The sequence below is a fragment of the Lutzomyia longipalpis genome, chromosome 1 (assembly GCF_024334085.1).
Source record: "Lutzomyia longipalpis isolate SR_M1_2022 chromosome 1, ASM2433408v1".
In the NCBI taxonomy this organism is placed as follows: Eukaryota; Metazoa; Arthropoda; class Insecta; order Diptera; family Psychodidae; genus Lutzomyia; species Lutzomyia longipalpis.
In genome coordinates this window covers 24360382-24382043 of record NC_074707.1, presented here as the reverse complement: position 1 = coordinate 24382043, position 21662 = coordinate 24360382, and the positions used below count along the sequence as shown (strand labels likewise).

General features: G+C 39.5%; 4 protein-coding genes and 1 long non-coding RNA gene across 19 annotated transcripts in view; 2 read left to right on the top strand and 3 right to left on the bottom strand.

The window, feature by feature from the left end:
* The window catches only part of LOC129797375 (hormone receptor 4), a 49707-nt gene extending 44109 nt beyond the window's left edge, over positions 1-5598 (bottom strand). Inside the window, exons 1-2 of the mRNA XM_055839859.1 lie at positions 5173-5598; positions 3543-3817 (exon numbers count right to left, since the gene is read on the bottom strand). The gene's annotated coding sequence lies outside the window, so the exon portion shown is untranslated. The remainder of the gene's footprint in view (positions 1-3542; positions 3818-5172) is intronic.
* A 1254-nt stretch (positions 5599-6852) lies between these two features.
* LOC129793526 (uncharacterized) lies at positions 6853-12760 on the bottom strand. The gene is made up of 4 exons (XM_055834046.1): positions 12693-12760; positions 12541-12614; positions 8350-12448; positions 6853-7845 (listed from the first exon to the last, which is right to left on the bottom strand). The coding sequence occupies exons 3-4, from the start codon at positions 12205-12207 to the stop codon at positions 6853-6855; spliced, it is 4851 nt and encodes a 1616-aa protein (XP_055690021.1). The 5' UTR covers positions 12208-12448; positions 12541-12614; positions 12693-12760.
* A 2282-nt stretch (positions 12761-15042) lies between these two features.
* Positions 15043-21662, bottom strand: part of LOC129797369 (ras GTPase-activating protein raskol) — a 49312-nt gene continuing 42692 nt past the window's right edge. For all 15 annotated transcript variants that reach the window (XM_055839837.1, XM_055839836.1, XM_055839840.1 and 12 more), the window contains 2 exons: positions 15861-16954; positions 15043-15690 (listed from right to left, as the gene is read on the bottom strand). In XM_055839837.1, coding sequence (XP_055695812.1) covers positions 15447-15690; positions 15861-16954 — 1338 coding nt within the window. In that variant the 3' untranslated portion in view covers positions 15043-15446. The remainder of the gene's footprint in view (positions 15691-15860; positions 16955-21662) is intronic.
* Positions 17494-18023, top strand: LOC129797374 (uncharacterized). Its single transcript, XR_008751328.1, has 2 exons — positions 17494-17579; positions 17658-18023. It is a non-coding gene; the product is annotated as an uncharacterized LOC129797374 (long non-coding RNA).
* Positions 18968-19717, top strand: LOC129797372 (uncharacterized). The gene is made up of 3 exons (XM_055839855.1): positions 18968-19093; positions 19180-19259; positions 19350-19717. Exons 1-3 carry the CDS (start codon positions 19068-19070, stop codon positions 19646-19648), a joined length of 405 nt encoding a protein of 134 aa, XP_055695830.1. The 5' UTR covers positions 18968-19067; the 3' UTR covers positions 19649-19717.

The following is a 21662-nucleotide window of genomic DNA, read 5'->3' as shown; positions in this document are numbered from 1 at the left end:
GAAGTTGCCTTTTTAAGGGAATCATCCATCCATATTAATCTTATTCACCCCAGGGAATGTAATAAAGTGCAATGGTCGACTAAACCCCAAATAAACGGTTGGGGAAGAATAAACTCAATTTCAAGATTTTCCTCGTTGTGCTTCTCGATTTCATTTTGATTGATAGAAGTTTCTATCGAAAGGTTGTTATACTCTGTGTGTATACTCGAAGAGATTCGTCAGTATAAAGTGCTAAAAATCAATAATGGGAAAAGCATAAGGAAGTCCGTAATTGATATTCCCCTCGAGTGGGTTCAATTTTTGCGTGATTTTCCTCATAAAGATGCTAGATGGAAAAATTATTTTCTCTCTATGGCTCTAAAAATAAATGAGTGTTTCAATGTAAATTGAACAAAAGATCTCCTACTAAAGTGAAGAAAAAAACGAAAGAAGGGAGTGCGTAATCTCCCAAGAGAAATATTTTCTGTTGATATTGTCTTTTCTCCAGTGTTTCTCTTTCTCTTGTAATTTATTTTTAAAGTTGATAAGATTAAAATTGTCTCCAAGTGGAGAGGTGATTAAAACGCACAAGGTGAAGCACAAAACATTCACGCAATCAGCGTGAAAATTATTCTTTTCATTTTAACTTTTTTTTTTGTTTTTTGAATAAATAGTTTCCATTTTGGTTAAAGTTTGAGAAGAGCAGAGAAAGAGCACTTTGAGCTTGACGTGGTTGAATAAGTAGTGTTGAGGGTTGTGTGAAATAAAGAGTAAACATATGAAAGAATCTTTTTGGGGTGTGTGTCCCACCAACCCCCGGACCGATGTGCTCGAGATTCCGGCGGGTGGCGGGTTCAATGCCGTCGAATTTCAATGTCGCACCCATGTGCAATCCTCGCGCCCTCTGCACTCGCCCCCTGGGGCAAGGGAGATAGATAAACAGATGATGGGATATGGGTGAGGGAGATGAAGCGAAATACGCGCGCACAGAGGACAAGGGCGTTGGAAGATATTTAAAAGCCACGGCCAGGCTGCCTGTTTGAGGTCATTGCTCCGAAGCACACACACCATGGAGGCTTTTTGGTGTATGCCGAAATTTTTTCGGGCAAAAGTGCGTGTAAGCGGTGTGCCATCGAACACACATGCGTGCGGGAGCATTATGCTCTCATATATACATATATATAATATACACGCACATGTGGCTGAAGACGATGAAGAAAAAAAATGCCGAATGATAGTGGTAGAATACACAAAACACCGCATTTTTCCCAAATAAAAGATTCTGCCCAAAAAATTGCGACATTATTATTATGATTCAACTCTCTATAAGGCAGACTCACTCACCATGGGGGAAGTGGTTTTCGGTTTAAGACGGGATGAAAGGAGCCCCTTCAGAAAGAACGCGTATAAACCCTCCATTAGGCATTTGAAAAGAAGCTAAAAGAAAACGCGCCAAATTCTCCTCACCCTGCAAAGCGTATCAGAAAGCACTTTGGGTTGTATGAAAAAAAAAGTGAGATATAAAAATCTTATCGAAAAAGGGGAATGTCCTAAGAAATATTTTGGGTGATATCAGTCTAAATTTGTCGCAGTGCGTTTCGCAGCTGTCACAAAATCAAATACAGCTAAAGGGTTTAATTTACATTAACTATAGGTTATGTTATGTTATGTGGAATCTCAAAACCCCTTTGGGATAGGGGTGAAGGAATGCTTGTGTGATCATAAAACATGTTTTAGATCACATAAGAGGGGGTACTCTCTATGCATTCTCCAGAAATTCCCTTTGTACTTTCTTCCCAATCTTTCTTTGTTCTCTTTGTTGTTTTTTTTTCTGAAGGGCTATTGCACTTACCATATCACGATATTCTCTTAAAATAATATTGAAAAAGCAAGCCTTTCAGCGGCCACCTTAACCCTCAACAGATTGATTAAATATCAAGACATTCATCCTCAATTCTCTTATCGTGAATAATATACATACATTTCACAATGTGTTGTCATTTTTAACAACGAGTTCTTTCACCCCTCATACGTGCGTTAAACGCAAAAATCATCTGATTTGATAAATTAAAAAAAAAGAATGATTTGCTACACCCATGTGACAATGCCAATTTGCTTTATGATGGAACTCATAATGATTTGAAGATTGGAAATTTTTCAAAAGCAACATTTGGAAATTATGATTATATACATTTTACAGTCGTTCTAGACAAAAGAATTTTTTTTTTTCAATTAGAACAATTTCCATGTGAATTTACTATGTTAGGCAATTTGTAGTAAAATTAAACGGGATTCCATATAAATTACCTGAGATGACCTCGAGATGTGCTACGAGGTCAATTGATGACACTTGCGAGGGAGAAAACTAAACATGGTAAATATGATCATACAGACTCTTGATACTTTTTTGTCTTTACTACTTTATTGTCTTGTTGCTTGGTCTTGTTCGAAAAAAGAGGAGTCACAGCAAGAACGCAAAAGGCGCTCTCTCGCAGGGGTCATATGAGGCCAATGCTCTGATGATCAAAAAGTACAGAAAAAAAGAATGAGAAAAAAGCGACGTCATCTACGGAAGTGACATAAAAATCAGTACTGGCCGTCGATTTGCTGGAAAATTATCTATATTTCGTAGGTGTGACAAAATTTTCGCAAGTTACTAAATGTGTACACCGTGCAATTTATATCTCTTTTTGCAAAATAATTTACAATTATTTGTATTTTTTTAGTAAACAGGTATAATGATCTTAGAACAAAGGGAAGTTAAATATATTTCTTTCACGACTTTGAGGTCAATTCTGTTAAAAAAAATTTCATTTCTTTTCTTCTCTTACAATTTGAGAGTTGCGAGATTTTTGATATTTTGAAAAATCTTGTCAGCTTGTTTCATTTTTTAATCATATTATAAAAGAAAAATACTATATATAAATCTTTAAAGACATTTCTGGAAAATTCTAGAATAGCTAATCTTTTTTGTTTTTTCTTTTCTTACGAAGGGAGTATTCTGATGTGAATTTAAATATCAACGATTCTTATTTTTAAAGGAGAATATTGCGTGCTGAACTAATGAACTCTTATCTAGCTAGCTATCTGGCCGGCCCTTTAGTTGTAATGCATTGGGAATAGTTTACCAATAGCGTATAACTTAAAAAAATTCATCGGAAGAATTAACCAATTAATCCCAAAAATATTTTAAACAAAGAATCCTAAATAATTAATTCATCAAAACACGCCAATGATAATCCCAATTCAAAGAATATTAGCTCTTTTATGCTATGTATTGGTTTCAGAGCATATTTCATTGATTGGATACTTTTAAATTCATAATTTTCTCTTTCATCATAATTTCTTTCACTTGACTCTACAAATGGAACAGTTAGAAATGAAAGTTTCTTAGACTTTTCCGTTTCAGCAGACTTGCCGTTTTCTTCTTCGCATTCTTGGCTGATGTCTTGCTCATATTATGTAGGTATATATGGTAAAAAACATATTCAAGGGTATATACAATACATATGTGAGAAAATGCAATGCAAAATGTTATATCATATAAGAAATATTTCACTTACGAAAATTCTTCTTGTCTAACCATTGTCGTCGGCCATTTTAGTGTTTGTTTTTAAACAATATTTCACACTTGCTTTTCAGGCCTTGTGTTTTTTTTTAGAATTCTGATAGTATCACTTCAATAAATTGCTTATCTTGTAAATTCTTCCACACTTGCCACAATATTATTGGTCAATTTTTTTTTAGTTTATTTTTTATTTCTGTCAATTTTTCACTTTTTGTCTGTTATGTTAATTTTTTCAATTTGCAAAATTGTAAGCAGTCCATTTTCTGGAAACTTTAAATTAATTTAGTTAAAATTAAAGGGATTATTATATGAGGGAAAGGAATTATCTAATAAGGAAGGATAGAAGGTATAGAGAAAACAATTGAGGAAGCACATAGTTTTTTTTTTGTTTCATGAAATGTTGAATTTGTGGAAAAACCGCTTTGAAAAATTCTTTCCATGTTCTTCAATGAAATGAAAGAACGAAACATGAAAGGTCGGTCTTTGACCCCGGTCGATGCAAATCAAAATAAATTCCCCTCTGAGGGTGTTACTCTCCAATGAATTTCCCCTTTTTCACAACACACAGCGACTGTGCTGTGGAGACTTCTTGCACCCATCCTTGCAAGGATATTGTCTCCGCAAGAGTTCTCAACAGAACAGTTCTGGGTGGATTTTCTCTTTGCCAAAAATATTTTTGGGTATTTAAAGAACCCGTTCCTCGGGGATCATCTCACTCTTCTTGATTTGTATATTGACTCATTTTGGGGATATCAATGGGAGGTAGAGTGAGGAGAGAGAGAGAGAGCGAGTGAAAGAGAGGGAGATACAGTGTGTTGTCTATGAAGTGCGTGTGATTTCTTCCCACCGCCTCCCACTGCTTTTCATCCGTCTCTCTTACTCTCTCCATCGACACTTCTTCGAGTCAACTTCTTCTAACGGGACCATTTGTAAAAGATGATTTTCTGTGTGGTGTGTAAATTGGTGTCTGATGTGGATGAAAGAAGAAGAAGACAAAAAAGACGTGCGAGAAGTGAACGAATTGAAGTGGCAACGCGTTTTTTCGAATTTTTATTCACATCTCTTTTTTTTTCTACGATTGCTCCATGTATATGCTATATGTTGAATGTATATGTATCAATTTAAATTGAGCTCCAATGGACTGAAAGATGACTTCTCTCTCACACCCATTCCAGGTTCGCGATGGGACGTTTGCCTGGTCGCATCATTGCGCTGAGGGAATTCTCATTACTATACCACCATGTAAAAGTTCAAGGAAATCTCTAAGAAATTTTTCCAAGAAAATAATTTTTCTAATGATGACAAAATGTGCAATTCCTCAATTTTTTTTCTTTATCACATAAAAGAGCGATTTGGGGATATTTAGAGGTGGGTGGGACAGTAATCCACTTTGGAGACTTCTAACACTACTCGAAAAAGTCTCCAAAAGATTAGGGTTTGTCTTTTTTTTTGTATCACTAATAGAAACTAATATTTTCATTAGTAAAAGATCATTCACTTTTTTCTCTCAACACTTTCAGAGATTTTTGACCATTTTTTTATCCATATTTTTCATTCTCAAAATCTCTCCCAAAATGCTTCAGCAAATAAAATCTTTGAGCACTTTTCTCATCACAAAATCTTACACATCATCCACTGCAGGCAGTGAGAGGATTTTGTGTGATGCACCCACTTCTTTGGGGTTTTTTAAACCCCCAAAGGTGAAATACGGAATTCCTGGGTAAATCCTTCAGGGTAAAAAATTTTTGCGCGTCTCTTTGCACTCTTGTCTCATTCACTTTTGCACTTGCAAGCACACACGTCACTAATATCTTTCGAGTTCAGCCGTGTAATTCCTCAGGAAGTGTCAGTAGTGTTGCATTGCCCGATTTTTGGGGGGTCCATAAAATTTTTAGGGGTGAAAAGTTTGTTTTTTTGGCAGGAAAATGGCATTTCCCGTGATGTTGAATCGCGCAGCAAACCCGGCGAAATCATTTGAAGCAGCGTTTGAGGCAAACTAGTGAGATTCTCTTCTGGGCATTGAAGGAGCCGCTTGTTGTGTTTGCTGTGCGACTTGGGCGAAGAGTGCAGCTAACCGCGTATGATTCCGTACCGTTCGCGCGAACGGGATAGCATGAATCACAATATTGTGATGAGGTGAATGACCGAGAGTCCGCGTGTGTTGCCCAACGCACACATGCATTGGATGTGAATTCAACATGGAACACACATGCGCATCCCATAGTAGTGTTCGTTCTGCAAGTGAGCAGGTGTGGGTGCTTTTGGCGATTGAAGTCATTCACACAGTTTGATCGCATTCACATGGGGAAATGATAGAAAATATCACACGCTCACTCACTACACTTCCCCTCCGAAGTCAGAGAAACATCGAATTCCGCGAGAGTAAAAAGTTCAGAGCGTGCGCTCTGTGGCTGAAGCAACCAATGAACTTTCCTTCTATATCGCGTTGTGCTTGCCTCAGCGCAAACTTTTAGGTAAAATGCAAAGTCAAGAGCTTAGCGCGCGCCAAATGTTAATTATTTAATATTCTGTGTTGTCCTTGTGTACGTCTTTGATTGTTCTTCGTACCTGTGAATTGTATTGTGATAAAGTTGTGTTAATTGTGGCTGTGATGCATGCGTGGGGTGAATGTGGTGTGAATGTGGTTTGAATGTGCGTACCTGTGAATTATATTTGTTATCAATTAATTGTCCTAGAGCCTTCCGGCTTGCTAAGGAGCAAAAAATTTCGACAGGTACGGCTGGAGTAGTTGACCCCTCGGTGATGTGTCCCGCAATTGCACTTCGCGCCAAATTTGTGATAAGCTTGAAAAGCACCTTGATCTGTGATACAATTTCTCACTCAACTTTCTGTGATACTTTCTGTGATAGCTTTTTCTGTGATGATTCGCCACCAAAATATCGCACGTTGTAAATAATTAATTCACTGTATTTGTCTTGTAATTGTACATAAATTCACAACTCCAAATTGTATATATTTTAGCTTTAAGTTTTATTCACTTGTAAATACTATTTATTCTAATTCAATTGTACATAATATTTTATTCAAATTCAATTTTCCTTCAATTGTACATAAACTTATTTAATTCTCCCGTCACCAATAATTTATTCTCCCCAAAGTCCAAATAATAGCCAAATAATTTTCTGTGATAAACTCAACCGACTGTGATAATTGATTGCCAAAGACTGACTCTCTAAGAGTACTTTTTCTTCATCATTGCCAAAATTTCATTTGATAATAATTCCGCTCTTGCGGTTTTGCTTGCACGCGCATCATTTGTGATCGCGATGATCCCTCTTTGGAGCCTAAGCGGCGACATCCTCCGCGGGAAATTGCTCATCTTCAATGGGCAATTTGACAACCTTTGTAATCGGCCTCTTGAATGTCCCTTTCGATGTCCTCACCAGGACTACCCGTACACGATTATCCTTTCCTGGGAATATTTCCATGACTACTCCCAGCAGCCAACCTGGAGATGGCAGATGATCGGCGTACAACAACACTACATCTTCAACCTGTAGATTGACACATTCCTTACTCCATTTCGTCCTGACTTGCAAAGTTGTCAGGTACTCCTCCTTCCATCTCTTCGAAAAATCCTGCTGCAATTTCTGACACAATTGCCATCTGCTCACTCTGTTGCTCGACAGATGCTCAAGCGTGGGATCTGGCAGCTGGGCCGCTCCTTCTAAGCCCAAAAAATGCCCCGGCGTGAGATACGTTAGATCGGGCATATCGGAACTTGTGGGCAGCTGAACTAACGGCCGACTGTTCAGAACACTCTCGATTTGCGTCAGTACGGTAGTCATCTCCTCAAAATTCAACGGCGTAGCTCCCACGATCCTTTTGAGATGATACTTGCAGGACTTGACTCCCGCCTCCCATAAACCTCCATGGTGTGGCGCTCTTGGAGGCTGAAAACGCCACTGGATTCCTTTTCCGGACATGAAATTTCCAACATCGTCGGTGTACTCCGTTGAAGCGAGTAATTCCTTCAATTCTCTGTCTGCCCCGACGAATGTCTTGGCATTGTCCGAATAAATGTACTTTGGTGCTCCACGTCTGCTAGTGAATCGACGGAGCGCGGCGATGAATGCATTTGTGGTCAAAGAACTCACCAATTCAAGGTGTATCGCCTTTGTTGACATACACACTAACACCAGAATGTATGCTTTGGTGGTTGTGCCCTTGCGAATTCCCGTCTTCAGGAGCACTGGCCCCGCAAAGTCCATGCCTGTAGCGGTGAATGCAGCTAATTTTGATGATCTATGCTCAGGCAAATCGCCCATAAGTTGTTCCTGAACGCGAGGCTTAACTTTGAAACACCTGACACAATGGTAAACAACATGTCTTGTCAACCTTCGGCCATCTATCGGCCAAAATCGCTGCCTGAGAGACGATAACAGTGCTTGCGGTCCGGCGTGAAGCATAGTGAGGTGAAAGTGGCGAGCAATAAGCAGTGACAACCGACCTTTGGGCAAGATTATCGGGTGCTGCACATCATAAGATTCACAAGAATTGCTCAAACGACCTCCTACACGTAAAATGCCTTCACTGTCGATGAATGGACGCAATCGCCGAATAAATTTGAAGTGTGAAGTATGATCCAGGCTGCCGTTCCTCACAGCTGTCAGAATTGCGGCGAAATGTTGCTCTTGTTCCCGTTTGACGAGAAAAGTTTCCGCTTGCTGTAATTCATCTACCGTAAGTGGTCCTGTAATCATGTTTTCTTGTGTGCTTCGAGTGACTCTGCCCTTACGCACTTTGAAAATGTTTTTAGCCCGGATAACCCAAGCTAATACCCGCTGCATACGAGTAAATGTGCTGATGCGCATGTGAAGGATTGAGTGGAGAGAATCATTGGTGTCGTGCGCTGGTGACATTGCATTTGTGGAGGTCAACGCAACGGCAGGCTTCCTCCCCATTGAGAAAGTTTTGGGATCGAATGCTGCTGGCCAATGATCACTACCCTGTACTAGCCATTCGGGCCCTGACCACCATAAAGTGTTTGTGACAGCCTGGGAAGCCAAACATCCTCGTGAAAGCGGGTCTGCGGGGTTGTCAGCTGATGCGACATGGCGCCATTCTTCTGCTTTTGTCAACTTCAGAATGTCCCGGACTCTGTTTCTGACGAATATCTCTCGTTTCTCCGACGGTGTGTGAATTTGGTACAGAACCACTGCTGCATCCGTCCAATAGAAACATTGAGTAACACCCAACGCTTCAGAGACACTCGACATCAACTCCGCTGCCATCTTGGCTGCACATAATTCTGCCTTGGGAATGGTGATGGCAGGATCCTCGGTCTCCTTGTCCTTCAATGGCACAACTTTGGATTTTGAGGTGAGGAGCCTGGATGACTTGTGTCCATTAGCATCCTCGGATACATAAAAGATGACGGCTCCGTACGCTACGGAGCTGGCGTCAGCGAATGCATGCAATTCCACATGTGTAGGGGAAGCAATGCTGGAAATCCACCTGGGGATTCGTAGTGACTCAATGGAAGGTAGGTCCTTGATGAATGTTGACCATTTATGCTGTAAGTCGCTTGGTACTGGAGTATCCCAATCTACTTTCAGAAGCCATACCTCCTGCATCATGAGCTTGGCATGTGAGATGATAGGCCCTATCAGTCCGATAGGATCGTAGATTTTTGCGATGGCTGACAACATCTGCCTCTTGGTGACATTCTCCGTGGGAATGCTATCCGACAAGTTGAATTGGAAAGTGTCTGAAGTGCTATTCCAAATCAATCCCAAAGTCTTCACGGTGTCATCGGCAAGGTCATGTGACTGACTATCTCCATTGTCGTCTGTTTCCGATGGGCAGTTTGACTTGAACTTGGCCAACTGAAACTGTGCTCTGCCTAGGAGCTGAATGAGTTCTTCTCTCAACAAAATGAGATCAGATATACTTGGTAATGACACAAGGCAGTCGTCGACATAAAAGCACTCCCGGATTGCCTTGGCTGCGAGTGGAAACAGATGTCCCTCCTCCTCTGCGAGCTGGATGAGTGTTCGCGTCGCTAAGAATGGCGAAGAGGCAAGCCCAAAACAAACTGTGCGGAAGCGAAAGTGTCGGATGTCGCCTGTCTTGTGGTCTCTCCACATGAATCGTACGTAGTCTCGATGTTCTGGACACATGAGTATTTGAAGATACATCTTGACAACATCACATGTGAGAGCGAATTGATGAATTCTGAATCTCCATAGTATCTCAACTAGAGGAGGCTGAACCACGGGACCTATCCGGAGACAGTGATTGAGACTACGTCCTGTTTGAGAGATTGCACTCCCATTGAAAACTATTCGGAGCTTCGTGCTGATTGCATGCAATTTGACTACCGCATGGTGAGGTAGATAATAAGATGGCCGGTCTAACTCACAAGCTGGAACCTCCTCGATGATGTTCAAGCTGAGGTACTCGTGGATGACCTTTGTGTATTCTGCCTTGAGATCACTATTCCTGTCCAATCGTCGCTCCAATTGCAGAAACTGGTGAGTAGCCGAACTTCTATTGTTCCCCAATTCTTTGATTTCTTCTGTGAATGGCAAGGTAACCATGTATCGACCATCTTCTGTACGTGTAGTGGTAGATTGGAAGATCTTCTCAGCCTCATCTTGCTCACTGATTTTCTCCTGGCGCTTCGGTACTTCCTCAACCTTCCAGAACTTCTGCATGGTGGCCTCCATACTAGCCATTGATGTAGCCACATTGCACTGCCCTATGGACTTGGAATTCACAGTTGGTTTGTTGAAATGTGGTCCTACGACCAGCCATCCGAACACGCTATCTTTCAAGAGTGGAGCATTGGGGCCAAGAGTGATGGTTTGGTCTTTGAGGAAATGCCAGAAGAATTCTCCTCCAATGAGCATGTCAACTGGCTGATTGCGATGCCAGTCTGGATCAGCCAATTGGATTGAATCAGGGATTGTGAACGACTCTCTATCTATGAAACAATTGGGCAGATTCCCTGTGATTTTCTTGACAACCGCACAACCAATTTCTGAGACATCTTGGTTCAACCGAAGCCTGACATCAGTCCTGTGCTTGGAAATCTGAGTCACTGACCCTATGCCTTTGATGATGAACTCCGCGGGATTCAGCTTGAGTCGAAGCCTCTGCACCAAATGGGTCGTGATGAAATTGAACTGTGAGCCAGCATCAAGTAGCACACGACAGGAGTGCTCGTTGTTGTCATCATCCAGCAGCTTGACTTGAGCAGTGGCTAATAAAACGTGTAGCGAGCTGTCTCCCATAACATTGGCACAACAAACTGTTCCTGTGGAGCTGTCTACTCCCGTGGATTGCGAACCAGAAGGTAAGGGGGAACCAAATGCTTCATGCAACAGGGTATTGTGTTTTTGATTGCATTGTTTGCATAATGAGTACGAACAATCGGTTGTAGCATGTGTGTCAGATAGGCAATTCTGGCACATTTTGAGGGATTGGGTGATCTCTAGTCTTTTCGAGGCAGTTTGAGAGAGAAAATCTCGGCATCTGAACAATTTGTGATTGGGTTTCTTGCAAAATGGGCACACTTTTTGACTTGATTGAGATTGGGCGGTATAGCAAGAACCTCGAGATTTCTCATTTTTGGGCTTTGGCTTTTGATTTGAATTTTGATTGGACTTTGGTATTGGGGGAGAACATAATTCAAGTGACTTACATCGTTTGTGCAGGAACGCCTCGAACTGCTGCCATGTGGGGATGTCATCATTGATTTCTCTGGACCACAGCACTTGTGACTCGGCATCTAGCTTCTCTCTGATGATGTGAATCAACCAGGGATCCCTCTGTGTGACCTTCAGGGCCTCCATGGCCTGAAGAATGGATGCTGATGTGGTGAATAGCTTCCGAAGACCACTTGCTGACGGCTGTGCTACCGCTGATTGCTTTAAGAACGTCTCAATGTGAGAATTGACGATCTTGTGGTTGTCATCGTAGCGATCCTGAACCATCTTCCATGCCACTGAGTAATTCTCATCCGAAATGCCGAAATGAGCGATGGTCAACGATGCCTCTCCTTGCAGAGCGAGCTTCAAATAATGCATCTTCTGGGCACCAGTCAAATGCGTATTGTTGTGCACAATGGAAGTGAACAAATCCTGGAAGGATTTCCACTCCGAATAAACCCCACTGAATGTGGGAACCTTCAAGGGCTCCAATTTTGCCACTCCCGAAGCTCCCGTAGGCTGTTGAAACGTCATACTATGCTGCATAGAATTGCTGAGCACAGTCTCCATGTCCTCACGATGAGTCTGCATAACTTCCTTGAATTGAGTCTGAACAAGCTGCATAACCTGCTGAAGTGCATCGGATGTGTTGGGCAGTGCAGTCACTGGTGGATTGCACAACTCATTCCGTCTAGCATGGAGCTTGGTGATCTCAAAATGGACCATGTTGCAATCCTCAACGAAGGTGGCCATGTCTTGCATCTCCTTCTCCTTCAAGTCTGGAGGAGCCTCTGCAATGATCTGGGTTTGGATGTCCGAGAACTTGGCTTCAATTTGATCAACTTCCTCTAGCAGCTTGGTGAGATCAGCTCCTGCGGTGGGTTGCTTCAGCTCATCGAAGTTCATCATGTACTTCTCGATGGCACGTTTCACCTTAGTGAGCTGCCCCTTGTAGTTTGCGCGGGATGCTGTCTTGGCCGGCATGATGCTTCTTGGGAGGGCAAAGGGCACAGCGATAGACTAACTGGTAGAGCGTAGGTAAGTGGACTGTATTGTGGTAGTCGCTAGCCCAGTAGGAGTTGAAGATCTCGATGTATCAAACGATCGATGATCAAACTGCTCGAAGGGTCAAAATGGTGGCGCTCACCTGTAGATATGTGTGATAAATGTTAATTATTTAATATTCTGTGTTGTCCTTGTGTACGTCTTTGATTGTTCTTCGTACCTGTGAATTGTATTGTGATAAAGTTGTGTTAATTGTGGCTGTGATGCATGCGTGGGGTGAATGTGGTGTGAATGTGGTTTGAATGTGCGTACCTGTGAATTATACGTGTTATCAATTAATTGTCCTAGAGCCATCCGGCTCGAAGGACCAAAATGGTGGCGCTCACCTGTAGATATGTGTGATAAATGTTAATTATTTAATATTCTGTGTTGTCCTTGTGTACGTCTTTGATTGTTCTTCGTACCTGTGAATTGTATTGTGATAAAGTTGTGTTAATTGTGGCTGTGATGCATGCGTGGGGTGAATGTGGTGTGAATGTGGTTTGAATGTGCGTACCTGTGAATTATACGTGTTATCAATTAATTGTCCTAGAGCCTTCCGGCTTGCTAAGGAGCAAAAATTTCGACAGGTACGGCTGGAGTAGTTGACCCCTCGGTGATGTGTCCCGCAATTGCACTTCGCGCCAAATTTGTGATAAGCTTGAAAAGCACCTTGATCTGTGATACAATTTCTCACTCAACTTTCTGTGATACTTTCTGTGATAGCTTTTTCTGTGATGATTCGCCACCAAAATATCGCACGTTGTAAATAATTAATTCACTGTATTTGTCTTGTAATTGTACATAAATTCACAACTCCAAATTGTATATATTTTAGCTTTAAGTTTTATTCACTTGTAAATACTATTTATTCTAATTCAATTGTACATAATATTTTATTCAAATTCAATTTTCCTTCAATTGTACATAAACTTATTTAATTCTCCCGTCACCAGTAATTTATTCTCCCCAAAGTCCAAATAATAGCCAAATAATTTTCTGTGATAAACTCAACCGACTGTGATAATTGATTGCCAAAGACTGACTCTCTAAGAGTACTTTTTCTTCATCATTGCCAAAATTTCATTTGATAATAATTCCGCTCTTGCGGTTTTGGTTGCACGCGCATCATTTGTGATCGCGATGATCCCTCTTTGGAGCCTAAGCGGCGACAAACGTAGTAGGCAGGAAGTTTTATAAACTTACTATGTTACCTCATTGGAGCCTTCAATTGTCCTACGTTGAAAAGAGGTTCGCTAAAAAGTTTGTAGAACTTGTTCTTTCACTAATTCGGAGTTAACAACAAATTTGTTTGTTACTTGAATATCATTTGGACGCAAAAGGTTGGTTTTTACAAACATTAAACAAACTTTATGCTAACTTTATCAATTTTGTTAAAAATGAGTTTATTAAAATTTTTATGAACTCTTACAAATATGATTGTCATAGTTTGTTGAAAAAAACCAGCATACTATATCCTTTTACAAACAATTTTACCAAAAAGTTCGTTATTGTAATAGGCATATTGAGGTTAATTAGAGAAAAGAGAAATATGTCCAATGAGCCTGAAAATGTATTTTTCATATTTTATTTAGCGTTACATTTGGGAATAATAAAAGGATAATCTCTTTGAGCTTTTCAAAGAATTTGAGTATTTGGAGATTAAAATTAAACAACTTCGACGAAAAAGGTCATCGGAGCAAATTAAAGGTCCAGTTTGTTAAATTTTTGTATGAAATTTACAAACTTTTACAAAGCAGTTAACAAACTTTTTTCGATCGATTTTTCTTTAAGTAATAAATAAAGTTGCTCATATAGTTTTGATATAATTTGAAAATTTTTTTCATTTGAAACTTTAAAAAATTCTGAAAAACAGAACCTCATCTATAGTAAAGTAGTGAATTAAAAGAAAATGGCAAGAAAATGAAATTCGTAAATGAATTTCTAGCTTTAAATCTGTTTTAGAAAATATATCCAAAGAACTTCTATAAATATTTTAATAAGAAAAGAATCAAAAATCAAATTTAACGTATGGTTAAGGCTTAACCTTAGTGGAGACACAATGAAACTAAAGGTCTGAGGGAGACGGTATCAGTGACGTACACCGTCTCATTTTCTCTCGCTATATAACGTCTGAATAATAAAATTTGAACTTTAACGAACTTTTTTTTTGTTTTTTCTAAAAATGCGTTTTCCCTTGTTTTTTCTCAAGTTTTTGGGCATAAAACGCCATTTTGGGACTCCTGGGGCACTTACGGGTGCTCCCGCGGCCCCGGGAAGCCGCTTAGTGCGGAAATTAGGACTGGCAGAAATTTTGACGGTTGGGGATTTTACACGCACTTTTTTTCCCGGAAATGGATTTTCGTGACTTTTGGAATTTTTGATGCCAAAAATTCAAAAGTGTTTTCCTGATGGTCACAAAAAACACAATTTCCTCGGAAAATTTGGCGGAAAACGCGAAAAAATTGCGAAAAACTGAATGTGTGAGGGAGACGAATAGCGGTGAAAGGCATCCGTCTCATTTTCTCTTCAACAAAGGGCGCCAAAAAGGGCGCCAAATTCAAAAATTCGCAAAAAATCATGAAATTTATATGGGGGCGCTACGAAGGGGGGCTTTGGGGGGAAAATGAATGTCGTTGCTAAAAACCGCCTAGTATAAGTAGACTCTGTACCAAATTTCATCGCGATCGGACCAACAACGGTGTAGAAATGCATAGCTGAACAGACACGAAATCCTTAAAATTTTCTCAAATAAATAAATAAAATTCAGGAAAATCTTGTAATATCTTTTTTTTTTTTTATTGTGCCCACATTTATTGAAGATTTTTTTGTTTACCAATAAAGTGTTTGTGTGATCTTTGGTGTTTCCAATAAATTATAAGCGAAATTAGATTTTTTTTCTTCACCCTAACACTGCATCTTAATACTCTTTTACATGTTATGCAATAATGGTGCTTTAGTGCGTATAGTCTGACTTACATCCTAACATTATGTCTATTTACTAAAATATAGCAGCACTCACTAAAATCTATTAGGTATCTATTAATTTTTGAGAAGATTGTAGGGGCAGAGAGACGAAAATTTTAAAATTTAAAATTATCTTTAAATTAACAACTTTTTTTTACACATGATAAAATCTAAAATAAGGTATAGGAGTCGTGCGTGTTCTTTAAGTTATCTCAGCACGTTGTAGACGTTTGTCCATTGTGGCCACTTCCGCTGGGAGAGTCATCATCACGACCTCCTGCCTGCTGGTTCTCGTAGCGCTGTCGTAGACTCGATAGGGCGCTCAAGAGTCGATTGTTGGCCGCATCGAGGGCAGCTATTTGCTGCCCTTGTGCCTCAATCACGCGTTGCTTGTGCGAAAGAGCCAATGACATCTTCAGCTGCTCTCTCCTTAGTTCTTCTTCCATTGCAATTAACCTAGGGGTTTAGACAAAGGTTTTCATAAGAAATAATTTCATTTCTGGTATTGACAAAAACTCCAAAGTTTCCTTTAAAGCAGACCAACAACAGCTAGAAAATACTGACTTTTCGTAATTCATCAGCACAAGACTTTACAAAATTCTATAGAAGCCGGAAGAACAACTCACCTACTAATAATGCTCCTCATTTTACTATCACTGTGATGCGACATAGAGAGAAGGTCATCATTTGAGTCCCTTAAGTTGTTGGGATCACCCCTCAAACCAGACTCCTCAAGCTTGCTTCGCATTGAATCCACCGCAGCCTGAAGTCGCTGAATCTCCCGCTCGCACTGTTCCACCGATCGTCCTGATCTGCGTCTTTTTCCCTCCATTGTGTACCCCTCTGTGTCTGTGGAGCTATCAGACAGAGTTCTGGCTGATTCAACGCTCAAGCGCCTCTGGTAGCGACTACCACCAGCACCAAGATTCGCGAGTGGTTCTTCGCGTTTGTACTGCATCATGGGATTGGTGCGTGGTAGACGATGGGCACTGAGCCTTGTTGGAGCAGGTAGAAGATCAGCTGCCACCATGGATAACTCACTTTCACCCCTTATCTCCCCAATAATAGCTGCAGCTGTGTTCCCATTCACATTCGCATAGTCAAGGCGCTCCTCACTACTCGATGGTGTCAAGGAAGAACTCTTCTGCGACGACTGAGAGTGATGGGAGTGATTCTGAATGTGATACATGGGATTCTTGAAGGCGTGCGTCTGGGACGTTGCCCCCACAGCACTTGCGGTCTCCTTTGTACCACCAAATTGGTACTTTGTCGGTGGTGGACGCTTGGGTGCCTTCGGATCAGCTCCATGGTGATTCTCCACAGGTGACGAGCTCTGACTCTGCGTTGCAATACTCTGATATCCACTACTGCAGACATTTGAAATTTGACCGATGGACGCATTGCTGCCTTTTGCAGCGAGAGTTTCCTTAGCAGGGACACCTGCATTGGGTTTAGCTGCCTGCTCGTCTGCATAGTTAAGTAAATCATCCAAATCTTCGAGGTTCATTGGCATATTGAAGTTCCCACTATTCACAACGACACTCTCATTGGGCATACCGAGGTTCACGATGCTGCGATTTGGACCAACAATCGTTGTGCTGGAGCGATTCTTGTTGGGTGTTGGCTTCAGCAACGGTGTTGGGCTTTTTCGTACGAAAGCATTTGACGTATCCACGCCGATTTGGATGAAATTGGAATTGCTGTCCTCCGTTGTTGGCGCCTATGCATAAAAAAAAGAAAACAGAGATTGTAGAAAACTACGTAAATAATAGATTATGATTTGGTATTCCCCATGTTGTTAGGAGAATCCACTGAAGTGCTCTACTACAGCTATATACATATGTAGCTGAGACGAGATAATTTTTTATTCATTGATAACATTAATGACATCTTTAGAGCTTTACGGATATTATAAAAGTCAGAGAAGTATTTGGATAGTTAAAAAGTTTTATTAGAAAAAAAAATCTACGTAAAGACCATTAAAAAGACTTTTGGCAAACCTTCTCCTTTTTCATTAAATTAATCTTCGGGATTTTTTTATAAGAATACCCTTAGTTTGATTTAAATTTATGATTTATAAAAAAGAAAACATATTTCAAGTTTTCACAAATTAATGGAAAAATAATATTTTTGTGAGTCCCTGTGTACTTTAAGTATCTCTCCGTATCTTCCCCCTAAAGACTCTTTGGTCTTCACCTTCCTAAAAGTTTGATTGTTATCTTATAATGATAAAAAGCTGCTAGAGGCAAATTTTCATCATTCGGCGCCAAACAACGTACTGAAAACGATGAAAAAAGTTCTCATTTGTTCTTTCTTAGTGGCATTAGTCTTTGCCACAGCACATGGTAAGGAAATAAAAATAAAGAAGAAGCAAAGATTCTTCTAAAAGCTTTAAAAATAACCGTGTTACATTTTCCCCAAAGGTTTAATGTGCTACACGTGTGACTCTGACGATGACCCCGGTTGTTTTTCTCAACCAGAAGATCAACGGGCTTTCCTCTGTCGGATTATGAACGTGGGCTCAGAGAGTTTCAGATGCATCACAATAACGGCTACAAAAGGAGACAAAACCGTGGCTCTCCGCAGGTGTGGAATTGAAAATGAGTGCGAACTTGTTCTCGACAGCAACAATGCCCTCGATTGGGGTGGAGAAATTTTCCCTGATGCTCAGTGTTCAATTTGTGCATCGGATTATTGCAATAATAATGTGGGCAACAAAATATCACTTTTTTAAAATTTCTTTGTAAAAGTTTTTAAAGTTTTTTTTTGAATAAAATTTTCAACAGAACTGTTAATTTCAGAGATAGTCCGGATACACTTCAGTATTCTAGGTTTTAGAATTTTCGTTTACTTTCAAGCGGAGTCAAGCCTGGATCTTCAATTATATTGATTTTAATGTGGTACCCTAAGCCGTGAAGGCTATGAACAACTTCCTCTAGAAGCCTCGAACTTTAGCATCACAGCTAATGATCACGTGACTACACTCCACGAAAGTTAGACTACGACTAAATTACCATTCTATGCTCCTCACTGCTTTCTCTTAACCGCCTACCTATCTCTTTTCACCCTCTTCTCCTCTTGCCTATTTGAAGGTGTGTAACGTAGGTGTAGTTGACCAATGTCAGGGAATGACAGTTATTACAGTTACTGTTACCGCTGACCTAGAGCTACTCACTCAATGTGCAGGTTAACATTCGCTGGATTTTGAGTTAGGGGCTACAAACAATTTTCTAAAGTTCGTAATTTTGATTTCAAACTCTTACGTTCCTTATCAGCCTAAAACCTACTAAAAATGGTAACAACGTAATAATAATGGTTCCTCCTACCAGATTTTTACGAAAAACCCGAATTTAAATAATAAATTATTAAGGTTCTCATGTATAGTTCCATAGGGCATGCCAAATAAATTCAATTCAATTCAATTCAAATTCCTATTTGTAATAAAATAAGTAGCAGTACTAAATACAGACCTGACTACTTCGCTTGACGTATTAAAGGTTAAAAAAAAAAGAAAATTATTACTTAACACTTAGTATTTAAATAAATAATTCTCCACCACCAGCTTTCAAGAAAATAATGAAAGTAAGAACATTTTTTTCTGTTTTATCGCCTACAACGCCAGCAACAATGTCGTTGGCATTTTTGAAAAAAAAAAATTCGCAAATATATTGCTGCCTTTCGAATCTGATTAAACCTCTTATCTAGCTAAACTCGTTTCTTCGAACATTATTTTTTTGTATGTGAAGTGTGACAAAATAAATTGTGTGCGATAAGGTGGGATTGTCAGTCGTCTTTTTGTGCTTGTTGTTTTGACTAATTAACAAGCTATCGCGATGAAAAACGCTGACGCCGAAAACCAGTAAGTTCTGTCTTGATAAATTTTATAAATTAACATAGAGAAGAGCTTATTCCAGTCATTCGTTGTTCGATTGTCCCTCTTTTAAGATCGCTCCTACGCGGAAAAATGCTGGCAAAACTAATTCTAGCTGCCCTTATCGGTATTTCTGTGTCATCACTGAGTCATGGTAAATTGTATTTGTGTGATAAGATCGTTGTGCTAAATAGGACGAAAATTAAATTAATTAATGTTTTTTGTTGGAACATTCCTATATAAGGTTCAACATTGAAGTGCTATACGTGCAATTCAGACGATGATGCTGGATGCTTTGAGAATCCAGAAAATCAGAGAATTGAAGAGTGTGGCCATGTAATTGCTGATCTAAGTTCTACGCGTTTTCGCTGTATGACCATCAAAGGTGTAAATGGAAATGAAAAGATCGCCGTGAGACGATGCGCAGTGAATGATGAATGCAATTTTCAACTGAGATCTGACAAATCCTTCGAATGGGGCCCCAAAATCTTCCCGGATGCTTCTTGTGACGAATGCAATAGTGATTTGTGTAACAAAAATTAAATGTTTGTTCAACGATCGTGTAAAATTTGTTCAGGGTATGCAATAAAAATTTGTCGTATGAATCCGAAACTCTCGTGTGCTTTTGCAATTAACTATTTCATACTAAGAATTGATTATTTCATTTGTATGTTTTCTCTTTCTTCTCTATATTTGCTAATTAATTTCGGAATGTATACATGTTTGTGCGACTACTTCGTATCGTATTATATGATGAAGATGATGTAGGTAATACAATCGTTATCTTTTTTTATCATTATTATTCGATTGACCTTTTAATTACTAAGGATAGCGCGGATTTTTTCCCTATTAAAATATCTAATTAGAATTTATATTTATTGCAAAATAGCTTGCAGGTAATTTAGTCGACGCATTTAAGATATTTTCTGGATTTTTTATTTGGTTTCCTGTTTTCCAACTTTTCTTTCAGATCATTAAAGTTTATTTTACAAGATTGAACATCTCTGAATCTTTAGAATTACTACAACACTATATTTTACTGAATTTACTGACAAAATAAATTATAAATAAATTTTTCCCTTTAACGTGTAATAGATGTTCTTTGGATCAGAACTCTTCGTCCTTAAAGAAATCACAAAAATTTTTAAACAAAGATTGTAAGCAAAGACTTAATTTCTTCTTAAATATTATCATTTTTATCTTTTTTTTTTAAAGAAAGATTACAAACAAAACCAGATGAAGGTCTTTTAGTTTTCGTTCCATTTCTACCCATGAGACGGCATGTTTCTCCTAGCAGAATCCAGTTTTAGGGGGTCGCGTCTGAACCAATGGGCCACATCATTGAATCACACGCGCAATTATCCGGGGTACTGAATCCTTGTGCAAAGGATGTCACTATGCCACGAATCCCATGTGGGAGGTAAAATCAATTGACCGAGGATAATTTAGTTCGCACACAATCAACCACCCCGATGCTCAGGGAATTCCTCATGAATGGAATAACATGGTGGAGGCTGTTAAGCGCGTGGAGTATTCTGGTATAGCTGAGATTCATCGCAACTTGGATGGGAAAATAGATTGACGAGGGGGAGTCGGACTAAAAATACAAATGGGTCGGACGCCAATATATCATCATTATTAAATAAAATAAGACAGTATTTCCGTCGCTGACCTCATAGAAATTAGTTGTGGATCTTCGTGTTTTGCTGCGCGCGCACCCCGAAAGAATATTCAACACAGACAAATTCGTATGTGACGACGTCAAAGGGGTGAATAATTGGGGCCCTTTTGCAAAATTTTTCATTTAAATATTCTTATTCCGCTTGAACTGTGATTTTTCCTTCAGCGAAGCTTCTGCGTACTACTCTAAATGCAAAATCAGTAATACACAAAGTCGTAAAATTAGTCCAAAACGTGTGCACAAGAAATCTTTACGGCACCTGTCCGTCTTTAATGGAATAAAGAGCTTTTGGAAGTTTTTTCTTTAATTGAAAAACAGCTTATTTAAAAAAAGATGGTTTTTTGTATTCGATCCAACTTCACATAACTCTTTCGATTTTTCTAGAGATCGCTAAGTCTTGTTGACGGTCCTACATGGGTCAGTAAACCCAAAGACCTTAGGGTGGGTTGGGACTAATAAAAAGTAAATAAATAAAAATGTTATAAATGATTTTCTGGGAATTTCTGTAGTAATTTCACAAAAATTCTGAATCTATTCAAGAGTTCTTGAGGCTTGATCAAAGTTTAAGGTGCGAATCACTTTGATTTTTAAACGATTCGGTTTAATAAATTGATTTCAGATATCCTTCTTCAATAAACATTTAAATGACAGAGAAAATTCGGAATATTTGGAATATTCGCTCCAAATATAACTAAATAGTGTGAATTTGTTCGCCCCTTTGAAACTCTTTTGGCTCTCCATTGCGCGGGAATTGTCTCGTTGAGTATTCTCTCATTCGAGTCCTCTCCTGTTGCACGATTGGAAGGTGAAGTGTAAGTCCAGAGAGAGGAAGTAGAGCCAGTCAGCAAGACGAGGAGGAAATAGTAAAATCAGTGC

Bases quoted from the DNA above. Each gene is read 5' to 3' on its own strand.
- LOC129793526 (XM_055834046.1), bottom strand. From the start codon at position 12,207: ATGCCGGCCAAGACAGCATCCCGCGCAAACTACAAGGGGCAGCTCACT. The intron at 7,846-8,349 runs GTATTAGCTTGG...CCTCGCGTTCAG, and splicing joins CATTTACTCGTATGCAGCGG to GAACAACTTATGGGCGATTT.
- LOC129797372 (XM_055839855.1), top strand. From the start codon at position 19,068: ATGAAAAACGCTGACGCCGAAAACCA. The intron at 19,094-19,179 runs GTAAGTTCTGTC...CCCTCTTTTAAG, and splicing joins AACGCTGACGCCGAAAACCA to ATCGCTCCTACGCGGAAAAA. The intron at 19,260-19,349 runs GTAAATTGTATT...TTCCTATATAAG, and splicing joins TGTGTCATCACTGAGTCATG to GTTCAACATTGAAGTGCTAT.